This window comes from Physeter macrocephalus, chromosome 4 (assembly GCF_002837175.3).
Source record: "Physeter macrocephalus isolate SW-GA chromosome 4, ASM283717v5, whole genome shotgun sequence".
Classification (NCBI taxonomy): Eukaryota; Metazoa; Chordata; class Mammalia; order Artiodactyla; family Physeteridae; genus Physeter; species Physeter macrocephalus.
This window is the reverse complement of record NC_041217.1, coordinates 110,081,814-110,095,100: the sequence shown is the minus strand read 5'-3', so window position 1 is coordinate 110,095,100 and position 13,287 is coordinate 110,081,814. Positions and strand designations below refer to the sequence as shown.

At 35.4% G+C, this 13,287-nt stretch overlaps 1 protein-coding gene across 2 annotated transcripts in view; it reads left to right on the top strand.

Annotated features, from left to right (window-relative positions):
- Positions 1–3,252: 3,252 nt before the first annotated feature.
- SPATA1 (spermatogenesis associated 1) overlaps positions 3,253–13,287 on the top strand; it is a 47,565-nt gene continuing 37,530 nt past the window's right edge. The window contains exons 1-4 of one of the 2 annotated variants that reach the window (XM_055084499.1): positions 3,253–3,387; positions 8,839–8,945; positions 10,473–10,590; positions 13,222–13,275. In XM_055084499.1, the coding sequence (XP_054940474.1) occupies positions 3,352–3,387; positions 8,839–8,945; positions 10,473–10,590; positions 13,222–13,275 (315 nt within the window). In that variant the 5' untranslated portion in view covers positions 3,253–3,351. The remainder of the gene's footprint in view (positions 3,388–8,838; positions 8,946–10,472; positions 10,591–13,221; positions 13,276–13,287) is intronic. The other variant, XR_008617218.1, reaches the window with a different exon arrangement.

The window sequence follows — 13,287 nt, the reverse complement described above, 5'->3', positions numbered from 1 at the left end:
CAGTGGTTAAGAATCCGCCTGCCAATGAAGGGGACACGAGTTTGAGCCCTGGTCCGGGAAGATCCCACATGCCGCGGAGCAACTAAGCTCATGCGCCACAACTACTGAGCCTGCGCTCTGGAGCCCACAGGCCACAACTACTGAGTCCACAACCACAATTACTAAAGCCCGTGTGCCCAGAGCCTGTGCTTCACAACAAGAGAAGCCACCGCAATGAGAAGCCCGCGTACTGCAACACAGACTAGCCCCCGCTCACTGCAACTAGAGAAAGCCCGCACGCAGCAATGAAGACCCAATGCAGCCAAAAATAAATACATAAAACAAATAAAGTTATATAAAAAACAGTATTCCAAGAAAACCTTGTTCTCGGGACTTCCCTGGTGGCTCAGTTGTTGAGAATCTGCCTGCCAATGCAGGGGACATGGGTCCAATTCCCTGGTCTGGGAAGATCCCACATGCCGCGGAGCAACTAAGCCGCAACTACTGAGCCCGTGTGCCTAGAGCCCGTGTTCCACAGCAAGAGAAGCCCGTGCACCACAACAAAAAGTAGCCCCGGCTCAATGCAACTAGAGAAAGCCCATGTGCAGCAATGAAGACCCAATGCAACCCAAAATAAATAAATAAATATTTTTTTTTTTTTTAAAAGGAGAAGAAAACCTTGTTCTCTTAACGGAAAGAGAAACCAAATCCGTCTTACCTTAGCTTACTCCCAACAAAATCCATTTACCCACCTAAATTCAATCCAATCTTAGAAAATCCTGATCATGCATAACTCTTCAGTATTTTTTCATCCTCATGCCTTCTTTTACTGAAGACACATATCTAACTTTGCTTAAAAATTTTTCCACATTGGGTTACTTTTCTTGCTGACAAATTTGCAATAGATATAATAAAGTCTAGTAAACCTAAGTACAACAGAAATATTGTACAATATTATACTTAACATTGATGACTCTAAAGTCATGTCTATATTAATCAAGCCAACAAGCTTAAGCCACCTTCAATACCAGATATCACTTTAGTACTGAATATTTTCCAGTACTACTGGGGCTACTCTTTGTTGCAGTGCACGGGCTTCTCATTACGGTGGCTTTTCTTGTTGCAGAGCATGGTCTGTAGGCGCGCAGGCTTCAGTAGTTGTGGCACGTGGGCTCAGTAGTTGTGGTGTGCAGGCTCAGTAGTTGCGGAGCACGGGCTTAGTTGCTCCTCGGCATGTGGTATCTTCCCAAACCAGGGCTCAAACTTGTGTTCCCTGCCTTGGCAGACGGGTTCATAACCACTGCGCCACCAGGTGAAATTCATTCTGGCCAGATTATTTTCTATTTCTGAGTATATAAGCGCTAATTTCCTTTAAGTCGGTGAAATAGAGCGCTTTTACTAATTACTTTTCGGCAATACCATACATCTATGACACACATAGATACGTACGAACACACAAACAAACACAGAGGCCTCATTGTTCCCATTCCAGAATTTCAGCCATGAGCCGGGTACAGCAATGTAAAACCCATCAGTCTGCAAAAGAGGTTGGATTAAAATAGGGTTTCTGGCAGATGTAACAAATCAAGCTCACTTGTCTAGATGGCTAAACCCTTGTTAATAATATTTATGGAAAAGATGCTTAAGATTTTTATTTGTCCTTGACAAGTTCCAATTTACCCCCTTTTTCAAAATCTTCATTTTAAAAAGATGACAGAGATTAGGGTTCCTGGAGAAAACCAGGTCGGATATTTGCATCTCAAAGGCACAGGCAAGTTCCTCCTAGGATGACTCTGTTTCCCCTTAAATACTTACAAGTCTCTTAAAATAAATAGGGAAGCTTTTGGGAGTGATAAAAGGATTGGTGGGCTTTGGATTATTTTTGGAGCCATACCTCTGATCCTGTAGAGACCAGATTTGTAAAACAAGGATAGTTTGGGTTTTTTTTTTCTTTTTTTAAATAATTGGGTGGCTACCTCAATGATACTGAAGGACCATTATACCTATTAACCTATGTTGGAATGTTTTACTTTCCTCATTTAGCTTAGGGGAGAACACCTCCCCCCAAATTTCTATCAGGTACGGTTAGCTTAGACCAGTGGCTTCCCATTTTGGTACGCTATTTACAACACTTTTGGGGATCCTCCCTGGGTTTAAGAAATTTTTTAATTATAGCCCTCAGTCAGGCCTTTGATCGGAGGAGGCTTGCCTACAGCCTCATGTGATCTCATTTTTAAAGGTAGCCAGACAATTTTCTTTTTTTTCTCCATTCCATTCCTATCCTGCAGGCACCCTCAGCTTGAATTTTAAGTTTTGTCAGATTTAAATCACTGTCTTAATATAAAGCAAAGCTTTGCAATCTTGAAAAAACTTGTCTACTATTGGTATTATAGTATATCCCTAAGGATTGTCCCACTTTGATAATTCTTTTTTTTTTTTTTTTTTTTTGCGGTACACGGGCCTCTCACCGTGTGGCCTCTCCCGTTGCAGAGCACAGGCTCCAGACACGCAGGCTCAGCGGCCATGGCTCACGGGCCCAGCCGCTCCGCGGCATGTGGGATATACCCGGACCGGGGCACGAACCCGTGTCCCTTGCATTGGCAGGCGGACTCTCAACCGCTGCGCCACCAGGGAAGCCCGATAATTCTTTTTTAGAGTAATAATTCTGCTACCTTATTTTTTAACTTTTATTATATATTTATATACTATAAATTTTATTGTGTATTCTTGTAAACTGTCATATATTTTCTGAGGAAAAACACAAGAAATAATACAGAAACATAGGTACACAAACCTGATATACTTAAAGACTGATATTTTCATCTGGAATAATTGTTCACATTTATTATTATTGAGGTATCCAAGGCCAGGAAGAAATGCAAAGGGTAAAACAATTTTCATCATTCTACAGCCATTTGTATAAGTTTAGTCTTTCTACTTCCAAAAGTATATTTCTACTTTGTGTAAAATACTATATATATTTAACTTTAATTTTTGCCCAAGAGAAAATGAATTGTTTAGAATAGTAAAAAATGTTCTAGTCACAAGTCTATTATAATTTACCACTTTACTTAGTTGTATGGGATATATGTTCATTTCATTGCAGTTACTAGCCCTACTTACTAGTAGTATATCTTTTTGAATTATTATAATAAGATTGTATACTTATCAAGTTTTCATTTTGAGTCTAAAGCCTTTTGTGTTTTTCTGTTTATTTTTTGAATGAATCAAAGACCAGAAATGAGTGGAATGCTATCTTAAACAAGCTAAAAATCTGTTATAACCTTTATTAAATACTACTTCAATGAAGAAAGATTAAAAAAACCCTACAAAATTCCAACTGATAATTACCCCATTCAGACGTTGGTGAATATGTCCCTCAGTCCAAGTCAACCTTCCTCATCAGAGGTAAGAAAATCTTTTTTACACTAAAATATAAGAGAAACCTGCTTATCATTGGTTTTGAAAAGTTTTGATAAAGCAAAAATATGGATTATATAAAATATTAGATACCAACTCCACTGTGAACCCAACTTTGTGTATCCCAGTACTTGATTACAGTTTTTGTATCTCTAAGGACCCCAATTATACTGGGACCTCCAATGCGTTGATCCTGTCACCTTTTTTTGTTTGTTTGTTTATTCCTCTTCTCAGGATGCCTTCCATGGCTGGCTTAAATATCACGGATGACTCTTTTTTGTTTGGGAATTTTATTTTATTTTTTTATACAGCAGGTTCTTATTAGTTATCTATTTTATACATATTAGTGTATACATGTCAATCCCAATCTCCCAGTTCATCCCACCCCCACCCCCACCCCCCACCACTTTCCCCCTTGGTGTCCCTACGTTTGTCCTCTACATCTGTGTCTCTGTTTCTGCCCTGCAAACTCACGGAGCATTCTTGATCACTCTCTTGCACATACTTTTGACTCCTTGCCCTCTCTCATTTCATTGTACTCCTTGACAAAACAAAAACCCTGCTTAATCTTCTTCACCTATTCTTCACATATACCTACAGTGGAACATGGCTGGAGAAAAATATACCAGCATAGGACTATTCTCATTTTAAATTAATGACCATGAATCTCAAGTGGAACTTTTTGCTAGTAGGCAATAAGACTATCTCCCACTCACTCATTCACTCTTCCACTATTCTAGATAACTATTTCATACCTTCTCAAACCACCAATACCTTCTTCTCATTTTCACTTTAAATCAACTCCAGTCAAGCTTTCACTCTACAATTCCACCAAAACTGCTCTGTTAAATTCACCTTTACATTACTAAATCTATTGCTTAATTCTTATTCCACATATGCTTGATCTGTGTGTGCACAGTAGGTGACACTGTTGATCACTCTGTCTTCCTTGACATAATTCCTTCACTTGGCTTTTAGCATACACATTATCTTGGTTTTCCTTCTACATTCCTTGTTATTCATTTTGTCTTCTTTTTTGTGTCTTTTTCTTCTTCCTGATCTCTTGATATTGGGGAATTTCAGGGGTCAGCTCTTTGTTCTCTTCTCTGTTTGCACTCATTGTGATCTCATCCAGTCTAGTAGCTTTAAATACCAACTTTATGCTAAGTATTCTCAAATTTATATCCGCATCCCAGCCCTCTTTCCCAAACTCCAGATTGATATTTTCAGCTGACTACTTGAAATCTCCGCTTGGATAACCAATAGACAGCTGAAATTCAGTATGTCTGAAACTGAACTACAGTTCTCCCCCCAGCCCAAACCCGTACTAACCATGACCTTACCCATCTCAGTTGATGGCAAATCCATCCTTTCGATATCTGAGGCCAAACACCTTGGAGTCATACATCACACCTTACTCAAACTTCACTTCTTGGACTCTAGCTTCAAATTGTATACAAAATCTGACCACTTCCCATCACCTATATTGCTAACATGTTCGTCTGAGCCACTATCACCTCACACTTTAATTATTCAAGTAACTTTATAACAAGTTCCATTTTCTTGTCCCTTATAGTCTGTTCTATTATCCCTTTAATAATTATTAAATATACAAATATTTGGAAGTAGAACATGATGTATGCCCAAATGTGAAGTAATATGTAATACAGGGTATTATGAAGTGTTCTTACCCCAGTTGATTAACGTGTGTCAATTGAGGGCTATAAAGTCAACTGTTTACAGGAGAAAGAAGGATTGGAGAAATAAGTTAAATGACACCTTAGGAGTTAATAAGGTAAATTCAGAATGCAGAACAGCCTGGGAAACAATTGGTCCAGTCTCTTTAAAAAGTGCCATGAAGAGAAAAAAAAGGTCTGGAAAACTCTTCCAAATTAAGCTTTTTAAAAGTTGTGACAAAGGGGAGAAGGAGAGAGGGAAGGACAAATTAGGAATACGGGAATAATAGATACACAGTAGTATACATAAGATAAATAAGCAACAAGGATTACCGTATAGCCCAGGGAATTATATTCAATGTCTTATAATAACCTATAATGGAATATAATCTGAAGGAAAATAACTGAATCACTTTGCTGTATACCTGAAACTAACACAAATTGTAAATCAACTATACTTCAATTTAAAAAAAAAAGATGTAACAACCAAATGCAATATGTTATCCTTGATTGAATTCTAGATTGAAAAAACATTCTGAGGACAGTTGGACAATTGGCGAAATTTGTATATAGACTAGATATTAGTTGACATTAAGGAATTGTTAATTTTCTTAGATTTGTATCCGGACTATTCTATTTAAAACTGAAAACTACTCCCTCTTTTTTCTTCCGAATTTCCTTGCGCTGCTCTACTTATTCTCTTTTCCCAGTACTGCCCACTTGCTGATTTGCTATATCACTTACCAGTGTTTTATATTTAATGTTTATTGTCTATGTCCCTCACAGGACTGAGACTAGTCTGAGGAAAATAAGTCACTTGCCTTTGGTGCAAAACTTAAGCAGGCACCAAAAAATTAAGTAATTAAGATAAATATTTTAATAAAAGATTTTTAAAATGAAAAATTAATGCAAAAACCTGCGACAAACAAAATATCAACATTTTAAATAGAAACAGGATCTAATAATGCTATGCCTAGCCATTTTGGAGCCTGAGGCAAAAGGTAAAATATGTGCCTGTCTGTATACCTTTTAGTGTATTTTTATTATTTATTTATTGTAAAATAGTTATTTTTATTTTTACTTATTAAAAAAAATTTTTTAATCAAAGTATAGTTAATTTACAATATCATGTAAGTTTCAGGTATATAGCACAGCGATTCAGATATATATATATATATTATATATATGTATTCTTTTTCAGATTCTTTTCTCTTATAGGTTATTGCATAATATTGACTATAGTTCCCTGTCCTGTTTAATGTATTTTTAAAATAATAGTTTTAATAAGAATATTATTGATGAATTTACTTCTGTTAAAGCCAGGATAAGGTTGGGTTTTGATATAAATAGAATGTTTAACCTTAAAATGATGTCGTGAGTTTTAATACAGGCTTTCAAAATTTTCAGTATTTTTTCAACTATGTTGTTCTGGAAAAAGTTAACCATTAAGAAATGTATTTTTTAAAAAAACATGTATATAGCAGTTCATATTTTTCCTTTCTACTCAGGCTCTAATAGTACCATTCTGTCTTTAAATTTATGATATTTTATACATCATGAATTTTTTGCATTGAATAGATTTATTTATTTATTATTTAATTTTTGGCTGTGTTGGGTCTTCGTTGCTGCACATGGGCCCTCCCCAGTTGCTGTGAGCGGGAGCTACTCTGCTACTCTCCTTTGTGGTGTGCGGGCTTCTCATTGCACTGGCCCCTCCTGCTGTGGAGCACAGGCTCTAGGCATGTGGGCTTTAGCAGTCGTTGGCACACGGGCTCAGTAGTTGTGGTTCGTGGGCTCCAGAGCGCAGGCTCAGTAGTCGTGGCACGCAGGCCCATCTGCTCCACGGCATGTGGGATCTTCCCGGGCCAGGGCTCAAACCCGTGTCCCCCGTGTTAACAGGCGGATTCCCAGCTGCTGTGCCACCAGGGAAGTCCCTGAATAGATTTTTTAAAATATTATTTATCTTGATTACTGAGGTTTTGGTGCCCCTTTAAATTTTTTACCTGATGTGAGTGCTTCACTTCCCTCAGCCTTCTTCTTGTCCTGATACCTCATTAGAATCTCAGCTGCATGCAGGCAAGGATCTTTGTTTTATTCACTACATATTTGTAGTACCTAGAACAGTGCTGGCACATAGTAGGCATATTTGTTGAATGAATGAATAAATCCAAATTCCCAATAAATTAATTTACTTCACAAAATGTTTCAAAGGCTGGGGCTTCCCTGGTGGTGCAGTGGTTGAGAGTCCACCTGCCAATGCAGGGGACACGGGTTTGTGCCCTGGTCTGGGAATATCCCACATGCCGTGGAGCGGCTGGGCCCGTGAGCCATGGCCGCTGAGCCAGCGTGTCCGGAGCCTGTGCTCCGCAACGGGAGAGGCCACAACAGTGAGAGGCCCGCGTACCGAAAAAAAAAAAATGTTTCAAAGATCAGGAAATGTTTTGTCAACTATATTTTCTTTGTATTGCTTCCTCTTTCAATTATAGAATGAAAGTCTATACACTTTGAATTATAATTCATGAATTGTTATAAAATATAGAAGTAATTACTCATCTATGAATGCAGAGTAAAATGTTTAGTTAAAGAAATATTTTTTGTCCTGTAAAATATTAATACATTTATATAATGGGCAAGGCCATATTTACTTCAGATTTCTGAAGGTTTTACAAATATTTAATAGTATAGCTTTAATATTTAATATTATAGTATTAATATATAGTATAGCTTTAGCTGTTAATAGGATGGTATAGTTAGAGAGTACTCTTTTAAATGCCCTGATATTCAAAATACAGCATATAGGAAAACACTATTCCATCTATTCAGACATCTTAAACTGTTGGTTAATATTCTGACATCAGAACTACACAAGTAATCTGCTTGGTCTATAAAAACAACTTGAACAAAATACTCAGTTCAAGAGCCATTGTCATTTCCTATAAAAATTACTAATATTAATGTAAGGTCATATTTACTTAAAATTTTTAAAATTTTTCTCACTTAATATCATAGAGTATAATCATTTCAATGCTTTGACTTTTAATATACATGAATAGCAAACTTTCATCAGACTAAAAGATAAGCCTTTATTTGCTGTAATTGTTCTGTTGTAGTAATCTAAATATTCTTCTCAATAGATGAATTCTAATTGAGGTCATAAAACACTAATAGGAAAAAAGATAGTACATATAAGCACAGACAAGCTAAGCTTACAGACATGCCCTATGTGAAAACAACCATTCCTTTCCGCATCACTGGTCAGGAATAGGTTCTTCCTTGAATTCTGGGAAACAGAAATATTCCCCAAGCCCTAGTATTCACACTTTAGCAGGTGCTGAGAACTAGCACTCATCACAGCTGTGTTAGGGAGACAATATGTAAAGGATAAGGATTCCACAAGATAACACCAATGAAACTGTGTAAGTAGAGGTCCAGGAAGGGGGAAAGGTTGGTAATAAGAAAACTGATTTTGGCAATCTGTTATCCTTACTGCAAGCCACAAAACAAGCATTGTATGTCGGTATGTTAAGGAACTCTAGGACCATAGCTATGACATTGTTTCCAAGGAAAAATGTGCTCCAAGTGCCAAGTAGCCAACCTAACAAATTTTTGGCTCTTCATTTTGTTTTTTTGTGTTTGTTCAGAAGGATACATGTATTCCATGTTTATTTCAATTATGTTTATTAAACTTAAAATTCTAGAGGACATCAGTTGATTTTTTTCACTTTAAAAATATTTTAACTGATTTTATTCTCAATTTATTCAGTTGGTAGAACTTCATGTTTTTTATGTCCCTGAAGGATCTTGGAACTATCAGTTAAATACCATTTCAATAGAAGTTGTTAACAAATTAATTTTAGCTGGATTTATAAGGCAAGTATTTTGTAGTCATGTTACAATGTGCCTGAAAAAGCAATCTTTTTTTTTTTCTGCAGAGAAAAATGCTTTCTGGAAATACAAAAATTCTAAGTGAAAAATATCTTATTCATGTGATGGATCCAGTCCCTGACTTAATGAATACTATCAATAGGTAGTGCTGTATAACAGTTAAAAAATACTATAGGAACAGCTGTCACTTAGCCATAGTACTGCCACCTAGAAAACAGAGTATAACCTGTGTATTACTATGGCTGTACCCAAAGAGAATTAAGAGAGAAATGATCTGAAATTAGAAACCTGTTGAAGAACTGTGAATAGCGATTAAACCAGTGTATCTACAATGACTTTTTCACTGAACTATTTAAAAATAGAAACAGAATACACACACACACACACACACACACACGTGTGTGTATATATTTTTTTTTCTCACATTCACAGAAACACACATGACACTATGTGATCTAACTGCCTGTTGTTACTTTTCTTGAGGACACCTCAATCTTCCTAATCTTCCCCATCATTTTCTTCAAGCACACTAACCTCCTTTCTGTTCTGGAACACACTAGACATGGTCCTACCTCAGAACCCTTGTACTTCCTGTTTATCTTGTCTAAAATGCTTTTTTTGCCTTTACATATGCTATCTCATCTCCTTCACGTCTTTGCTCCAATATTACTTTTTTGTTTATATCTTCTCTGATCAGTGTATTTTAAATTGCAGGTACTCTCCCTTCCCTGCTTTATGTTTCTCTATAGTACTTAGCCGTGTCTTATGAATTAAATTTTTTCTTACTTATTTTGTTAATTTTTCACTCCCACCATTAGATTGTACAGTCTGTAAGGGCAAAGATATTTGTTTTGTTGATTGCCTTATGCCCAGCCCTTAGAACAATGTCTGACACAAAGAGGGGCTCAATATATATTTGTTAATTGAATGAATTTATTATATAATATTCCCTTAAGATGCTAGAAAAATAAGAACTCAGAACAAGAGCATAAGTGATGGCTTTAAATTTTAGATGTTGAGGAATGGTGTGTCCCCAGTGAGCAAAGATGTGGAATCTGACAACATTTGATCATCAAAGGAAATTTTAAGCACTAGCTAATCCTGTCAAACTTCCAAAATATCTGTGGCTAAATCCTTCTTTACTATATGTATAAAATTATGTAAATTTCATTACAAAGTTTTATTTTAACAAAAAATTTGAAGGTAGATGAGAAAAGTAGACAAGCATTTTCCTTTTTAGTACAAAAAGAACTTTTATAAACAGTGTTCATTTGCATAATTTTAAAACTTAATGATTTTATTGATTAAATGACTTTTAGTCATTTATTTTAAAAAATATTTACAGCCTTCAGGCCTACAAAATATCAGGCAATGTAGAAACACAATATATTAAGTTATATATGATACATAAAATTAGTCTTAGTTCACAATAGGTGACTAAAGTTATTAAATCTTTAGTACAGCTGAAACCTATTTCATTTTACATTATAAGGCAATGTCATGATATTTCAGAGTATCTCCTCACCTTACTTTACAGGCGCTGAGGGAGCAACTGGGTGAGTTCCTTGGTGAAGATCCTGTTGCAGAAAAATTTTTATTTCTGAAATGCATTGGAAATAATCTAGCTGTAGTAAGTTTTCTTAATTTTTTTCCTTTTGATTAAAGAAAAGCATACCTTAACTAATTTTGTTTCTTAAATGCTTATCAACTCAACTCTTTAACATACTGTGCAATATGTGATGTCAATCATAATGAAATGGAAATATCATTAAGCACACAGATCATCAAGAAAAGATGGTCCTTTCTGGCATACTATGGGGCACTAAAATATGGGAGTATTTTTTTGTGTGAATTTCCTTGGGAAGAAAATAAAGGCTAATTTTAAATGTGATCATGTATTTTAAAATTTAAATAATAGCGTTTAAAAGCTTTTTAAACACTTAGGTTGTAGAAAAAAATGGATTCTCATTGAGGTCACAACTAGCCTTATTTGATATGAAATGATATGACTCCAACTTACTGTATTTGAGGGGGTGGGAACCAGCTATTCTCTATTGAATACTCCTATTTGTAGCTTGAGTGGCAGGATTCTCTAAATAGTTTTCCAAGCTGAAATTCTCAATCCAGCAAACCATTAGATCTCAAAGCTTCTGTTTTCTCGTATTTATATAAGGTTTATTTCTTTAATCAAGATTTTTCCATATTTAAACCCTTTAAAATGCAATATATTCCTATTCTATGCTAGTTAACATATGATTATTATGTATTTGCTTATGCGATTATTTGTTTAACATAACTCTGCCATTAGACTGTAGCTCCCTATGAGCAGGGACTTTATGTTATTCACTATTGTATTTACAACCAGTGCCTAACAAGGTGTTTAGCACTTAGAGGCATTTAAATGTTTATTGAAAAAAGTTAAATAATGAATGATAATGGCAAAAAAAACACATTTCCCCCCAAAGTAGAACTATAAAGGAATTTGCTATGTGGAATTCTTGGGCTCAGTAGGTAGATTTAAAGTTTTTGTCATTAGAGTTCTGTTTAGTATAGCAGAATATTAATTTACTGATCATTAAGTTAGTTTTCCTTAATCAGGGAAGGAAAGGAACAACTCTCATAACTATTTGTTCTTTTTCATGATAAGTAAAATTGCAAAATACCAATCACAGAATTCTAGATTGGAAGGGACCTAAGCCAACTTCTAAAATGCTTCTAATATCAATATTTTATTATAATATTTTCAACAAATATTTATTGATGTTTTTCTGTATACAAAATGAGAAAAAAGAATTGACTATGGATCCTGCTCTTAAAGAATATTCAGTGTAGTGGTGAAGATAAAATACATAAATAATTAAAATAGCATATTCTGTATATTTAGAAGAAAAAGAGACTGCTTCCAGCAGGACCAGAGGGGAGATGGAGAACTTTAAGGAAAAAGTGATCGTCAGTTTAGATTTTGAGAGATAAATATTTGATCTTGCAAAGATGTTAGGTGGGAGAAGCTTTCTGAGCAGAGAAAATAGAATGAGCACAGAAGTGGCAAAGGAGGCAATTCTAGGGAAAAGTGAGTGGTTCGGTTTTTACTAGAGCATTGACTGTGTGAAAGGGAATAGTAGACAACAAGTTGTAAAAGTTGTTTATTGAAGGTCTTGAATGCTTAATGATTAATGAATTTGGATTTTTTTTTTCTGAAGCTTTGGAATTTTTGAGCAAAAGATGACATGATGAGATCCTCAAGAAACTAGAGACAGGAATTGTAACCAGGAGACTTTTGCAGTGGTTAGGCAAGAGATAAGGAGAGTCTCAGGAACAGGCTGCCTCTCAGATTTCATCTATTACTATTTTCTCCTTGGTTCTACACTTTAGCCACAAAAATCTTCCTTTGGTCCTCACATACAGCAAACTTATTTCTATTCTATCATCTTTGTATTTGCCTGGAAATCACTTCCCCCGATTTTCAAATAGCTTGCTTCTTGTTTTCACAATTCAGTTCTCAGCTCAATTATTATCCTTCAAAAATGGCCTTCTCTGACCACCTAGTTTTGAGATATTCTTTCTCTGAATTCCTCTCTATTACATCACTCTGTTTTATTTTCATAGATCACATATCACTATCTTAAATCACATTTATTTAACATCTGCTCTACCAAGTAGCATATAAGCTACATGAGAGCAGGGACTTTGCATTGTTTAGAGTTGTATCCCCACCATGTAGAACACTACCTGACACATAGTATACCTCAATATTTGTTGAAAGAATGAATGAATACAAATTAACTCTATGGGCTGAATATTTAGGAAATAAAGTTTACAAAGTTGGATTCTAGAACCAGAGTTACCTGGTTTTGAATCCCAACTTGAAAACTTCCTATTTATAAAATCTTGGGCAAGATGCTTAACCTCTCTTTGCCTCATTCTTGTCTGTGAACTACAGACAATATGTGTGCCTATCACATGGAATTTTGAGGATTAACTGAGCTTTATATGTAAAGCATTTAGAATAGTGCCTGGCACATAGTAAGTCCATGCAAGTGATAGCCATAATTATTATTATTAAATGACATAGAATTTCTATTATGTTTAGTACAGTGAATAGAAATAGGATTATATTCTACGTTTTCTAGAATATAGCCTTAGTTACTAGCTTTTTGATTTGATTTTTATGTCACAGAAATATGCCGTCTGCAAAAAAGTAAGGGTAAAAGTAATTGAAAAACATAACAGAAGCTTTAATTATTTCCTCATTTATTTCCAGGTGAAGGCAAAGCAAGAGTCAGAACTGAAACTCAAATCATTTGCTCCTCCATATGTATGTAATGTG